The sequence below is a fragment of the Oratosquilla oratoria genome, chromosome 5, assembly GCF_046742065.1.
Source record: "Oratosquilla oratoria isolate Oo_2021 chromosome 5, ASM4674206v1, whole genome shotgun sequence".
NCBI lineage: Eukaryota > Metazoa > Arthropoda > Malacostraca > Stomatopoda > Squillidae > Oratosquilla > Oratosquilla oratoria.
This window is the reverse complement of record NC_134781.1, coordinates 81914593-81920592: the sequence shown is the minus strand read 5'-3', so window position 1 is coordinate 81920592 and position 6000 is coordinate 81914593. Positions and strand designations below refer to the sequence as shown.

At 35.9% G+C, this 6000-nt stretch overlaps 1 protein-coding gene across 1 annotated transcript in view; it reads left to right on the top strand.

Moving 5' to 3' along the window:
- The window catches only part of LOC143025612 (uncharacterized), a 25359-nt gene extending 22170 nt beyond the window's left edge, over positions 1-3189 (top strand). The window contains exons 3-4 of the mRNA XM_076185555.1: positions 1-67; positions 1605-3189. The exon at positions 1-67 is cut by the window's left edge and continues 86 nt beyond it. Coding sequence (XP_076041670.1) covers positions 1-67; positions 1605-1744 — 207 coding nt within the window. The 3' untranslated portion in view covers positions 1745-3189. The remainder of the gene's footprint in view (positions 68-1604) is intronic.
- Positions 3190-6000: the final 2811 nt, after the last annotated feature.

The window sequence follows — 6000 nt, the reverse complement described above, 5'->3', positions numbered from 1 at the left end:
TGTGGCTCTGACGGGTACGAGTACGTTAACGAGGCGGAACTACGATGCGCAAGGAGGTCCGATCCAGGTACGTCCGTGCAAGTAGTCCATGAAGCTTGCTAAAAAAAAAAAAAAAAAAAAAAAAAAAAAATTAATTAGGGCGGCTTTAGACTGTCCCCTAATTAGAGTATTAGAGGAGTTGCACCAATTATCGATTCCTGATTAAGTAATTATTAACTGTTCCGGCGAAATTTGTAGGATTGGTTAGTGGCAACACCGGATGGAAGTGTTGCCATACACTGAGTCTACATTTCCTGAACTTTGTATGTCACTGTTTCCTCATTTGGCGAATTAAGGACTATTTCTGAAATTACAGTAATAGATGTACTGGGTTCGAATCCCGATAATCTGATAAACATTTATGAATGTACATATGTATATATTTTATTTGTATACTGATGGATGTGTGTGTGTGTGCGTACGTGTATTCACCTCGGATCTGCTGCAGTCTCTGTCGAGACAGCCAGACACCACCCTACGGCAGTGAGCTCAGAGCTCCTTATTAGCCGATTTCTGGGTAGGTCTGAGACCACTCACACACCACACACCGGGACAGCAAGGTCACAACTCCTTGACTAACTCGCTGCTAGGTGAACAGGGGCTACACGTGAAAGGAGAAAAACCCAACTTATCTCCGCCCGACCGGGGAATCGAACCCCGGTTCTCTGGCTTGTGTGTGTGCGTATGTGTGCGTGCGTGCGTGCGTGTGTGTGTGTGTGTGTGTGTGTATGTGTGTGTGTGTCTGTGTGTGTATTCTACCTAGTTGTATCTTACGGGAAAGGGAGCTAAGCTCGTGGGATCCCGTCTTTGTATCTCTCCATATCCAATTTACTTTTAAATTCTTGTATTGTTTTTGCACACACACTTTATTTGGTACTGTGTGTGTGTGATTCACCATGGTCTTGGATCACGTGTTGGACTCGTGATCGACATCTATTTCCCTCCCAGAAGAGAGCTCAGAGCTCGTATACGACCGATCTATGGGTAATGCTGTGACCTTCTACGCACACACACACACCCCAATCCCCCGCCCACGAGAGTTGGAGTAACGACTCGCAGCGCAGAAATACTGAAATTATTTCAGCCCTGGGCGGTATTCGAACCCGGACCACTGTAGTGACGTCCACGAACGCTACCACTGTATGTGTGTGTGCGTGTTAGGGATAGCTCGAAGGCAGTGATTAATTTATCTATTATTTTATCTATCTTTTAAATAATAATAGTAATAATAATAATAATAAAAATAATAATAATAATAATAATAATAATAATAATAATAATAATAATAATGATAATAATAATAATAATAATAATAATAATAATAATGATAATAATAATAATAATAATAATAATAATAATAATAATAATAATAATAATAATAATAATGATAATGATAATAATAATAATAATAATGATAATAGTAGTAGTAATAATAATATTAATAATAATAACTGGCCCACTATATTTTCTTAATAGATTTGGTAGTGGACCATAGCCAGAACTGGACCGTGAACTAGTGCGTCATCTAAGTACCTCATCCATCAATTCTTTTATTTTCACTTCAGGACTCTCAGTAGCACGGGAAGGCCGATGTGTGGATGGACTTTTAGAGTCCAAATTGAAAGCGGCCTCAGTCATCAACCGCTTCAACCGCAGAATAGACCAAGAGGACGAAGTCAACAAGCCCATGGCAGCCCGTCAGTAACTTCCCGGTCAGCCAAGACCATAAGACCACAGATGCGGCCAGACTGTATAAACGGCGATGACGGCGATGATAAAGTGTTTTTTGAGATTCATTAGAATAATGAACTATTGTTTATATTAACCAAGAGTGCCTTTATGAATGGCGTATATATATATATATATATATATATATATATATATATATATATATATATATATATATATATATATATATACATATATATATATATATATATATATACACACAAGCACACACATATAAAATGCTTCAGCAAATTGCCTTTCGTTCTTTACACATCTCTTCCTTTTTTTTTTTTGCATTATCGTTTATGTTTCTCTTTGCTATTCAATTATATATGCATGCACAGCACATTTCCATATATTACTGCAAAATATTACGACACTGTTTCAGCGGGTCTGAGAAAATGTTAGATTCACCTATATGGCAACACTGCGTTGTTGTCATAATGCGAGACTAAATGTTCAATGAAAACAATGTATCTTAAAGTGCACTACAAAATGCTGTTATTCATCATCTGTATAAACCACGGAGCTATTTCATCTTATTTTGTTTATCTTTACAGGGGAGACGACAGAGTAAGCGTAGTTGTCTCTACTGGGCATTCCTAGAATTAGGAAGCTTCTAGTATACGGAATTTAGAAAGTTCCAAATGCTAGGAGTATTTTCTGATCATTTGGCGGATTTTTTAAAGAATTTTTTGTTGCGAATATTGGAAAGTTCTCGATATCAGAGATTCTTAAAATATTGCCTCGCTTTGGGACTAAGTACAGCCATGAATAAAAGTTTTAATAAACCCAGAGTTCTTCATAACACAAAAATAATTTTCTTATCTAACAATTTTTTGTTTTATATATCCAAGAAAATTATCTAACTGTAAGCTAAACACTACATATATCAGGTACTTGAAAAAATATTAAAATTGTAATAATTGTAGCGTGGGTTTAAATAGTTTGTTCATTAAATTCTAGTCTTTTCATGCTTCTACGGGAGAGAGGTGCCGTTAAATCACAGTTAATGTCTTTATAATTAAGGAGTATACATTCAAATCTGACGCCCAAACCAGCACATTGAAAAATATCCCCTATGTTTCCAAACAATAGAGCTCATAATTGCTACATATGCTTTCGAATGCACACTAATTGATAAAGGTTTTGTTACGAGACTACACACAAACTCGCTGTCTAGAAAAGGTATTTATGTTATCTATTTATATATTTATTTATCTATCTTATTCTTTACATAAACGACCCCTATACACGAATTTATAATACATTCTTTCTCTCTCCTTCTCTCTTTCTCTATTTTCTTATTAGTGCGTTCTCATTTCCTGGCCTCCTTCCTTCTCAAAATAGAATTTATAAACTAATACATCATGTTGTATGAGCACTGTATTTTCGCATAATATATCATTCGCATAGCACCAATCAATGTTTCATTTTTCCTTCTCTGTTTCCGTGTACACTCAGCCATTTTGGCCGAAAACATATGAAACAATTGGCGATGGCATTTGGAAAAGAAAATGGCGAATGTCTAATTTATAAGGGTATGTGGACAACTTAGGCCCCTTTCGCACTAGGCAACTAGTGACCGTCACTTGTGGCGGTCACTACACTAGTTACCTAGTGTGAAAGTCTCGGGCAACTGCAAGCAACCAGTGACTGTCACCGAGTTGTGGAATCCTTTCTCATCATCTCATTAGTCGGAAGAATGGCATCAATGGAGGAGGTGCCTCTGTTGGCTTTGCTGGTCAAGAAAAAGAGACGGTCGGTGACGGTAACTGCCAGTGACGGTCACTTGTTACCGGAGCGGGCAACAGCCATAGCCTGTTGCGCAACCGGGCAACCACAGTGACGTAGTGTGAAAGGCTCAATTTAAAATAATGGTAGGCAACTAGTGACCGTCACTAATGACGGTCACTAGTTGCCTAGTGTGAAAGGGCCCGAACTTTGACGATTTAGTTCATCCGAACTTAGACGAATCCCGCCCTGGGCTGAATTAATTTCAATATCGCTGCGCTGCGAGTCGTTACTCCAACTGTTGGGGAGCTGTGTATTTACCTAGTTGTATTTACCTAGTTGTATTTTACGGGAAGGGGAGCTATGCTCGTGGGGTCCCGTCTTCATATCTCATTTTATCTAAACTATTTTTAAATTCATGTATTGTTTTTGCACACACCACTTTCTCATCTAACTTGTTCCAACTGTCTATTGCTCTGTGAGGAAAGCTGTTCTTTTTAAAATCTCTTCTATAGCTGTCTTTTTTTATTTTCTTTCCGTGTCCTCTTGTATTTCTGTCATCCCATTTTATCAGATTCTCTCTATCAGTAATTTCTATGCCTTTCATGATTCTGTAAATAGCTATCAAATCTCCTCTCTCTCTTCTTTGCTCTAGTGTCTGTAGTTTAAGTTTTTGTAGTCTCTCTTCATATGATAGTTTTGAGAGTGTTGGTGCCAGTTTTGTAATTGCTCTTTGTATTCTTTCAAGTTTTTTTATACATTTTTTTGTACTTGGTGACCATATCGTTGCTGCATATTCCAATCTTGGTCTTATCAGGGTGATTAGGATTTTCCTCACCATTTCTTCATCCAGGTATGTAAATGCCACTTTGATTGTTCTTATTAAATTATAAGTTTCTCCAAAAATCTTATTTATATGTTTCTCAGGTGACATATTATTCATAACAATGACTCCCAGGTCCTTCTCATTTTCTACTTTTTTTATTCCTTCTTTTCCCAAATTGTATGATCCTGTTATTCTGTTTTTGCTTTTTCCAAATTCCATTATACTACACTTTTTTGTATTGAACTCCATCTCCCACTTCCTACTCCATTCTTGTACTTTATTTAGATCTCTCTGTAGTGATTCACAATCTTCTTCAGTTTTCACTCTTTTCAGTAATTTTGCATCATCTGCAAAGAAGCTCATATAGCTTTCAATTCCTTCATCCATATCATTAATATATATAGCAAACATTATTGGAGCCAGAACTGTTCCCTGCGGGACACCGCTTATTACTTCATTCCATTTTGAGTGCTGATCTCTTATCACTACTCTCATTTTTCTTTCTTGCAAAAAGTCTTCCATCCAATTTAGCAATTTACCTTGTATTCCTCCTTCATATTCTAATTTCTTAAGCAACTTCTTATGTGGTACTTTGTCAAAAGCTTTTTTTAGGTCTAGAAATGCACAATCAGCCCATCCATCTCTTTCTTGTATTATATCTATTAGCCTTGAATAGAAACATATTAAATTGGTGACGCATGATCGTCCTTGTCTGAATCCAAATTGCCTTGGATTTAGTACGTTGTTTTTTTCCAAGTATTTTACACATCTACTTTTGATAATTCTTTCACATATTTTTGCTATTGTACTTGTTAGAGAGACTGGTCTATAGTTGGTAGGTTCTTCTTTATTTCCTCCTTTATATATAGGTACTATATTTGCTTTTTTCCAATCTTCTGGAACTTTTCCTTCTTTTAAGGAACTGCTTATTATGCTATGTATTTTGTCTGCCAGTTCATTCCTGCATTCTTTCAGAATCCAGTTTGCTATTTCATCTGGCCCATGCGATTTTCTGACATCAAAATTACCCAAGTGTGTCAATATTTCATTCTTTGTTACTTCTATTTCTTCCATAGGGGGGACTTTTTCCTTCCACTCAATCTCTTCAGGTTGTATATTTTCCCTTGTAAACACTGATTTAAAATGTTTGTTCATAATTTCTGCCATTTCCATTTCCTCAGTGTATTCAACTCCTCCTTGTCTTAATTTCTCCAAGTCTTGTTTGTTTTTCAGTTTATTGTTTACAAATCTGTAGAATAGTTTTGGTTGATCTTTACACTTTTCTATAACATCTTTTTCATATTTTCTTTTTTCCTCTCTGCACTTTTGTACATATTCATTTCTATAACCAGTATATATTTTCCATTTTTCAGGTCTTCTGTCTTTTTTCCATCTGTTCCAGGCTTTGTCTCTTTTGTCCTTTAACTCCCTACAACTTTTGTTGTACCAGCATTTTACATATTCTTTTTCTTGTTTTTGTCTTGGGACATACTTTTCCACTCCTTTTTTGTAAATTTTTGTCAAAATATTCCATTTCTCTTCCACTGTTGTTTCTTCTTTGTATATTTCTTCCCAGTTTTCTTGTTGGAAGAATTCTCTTATTTTATCAAAGTTTGTTTTTTCATACATCATTCTTCCTTTTCTATATTGTTCATTTCTTTTCATATATTTTT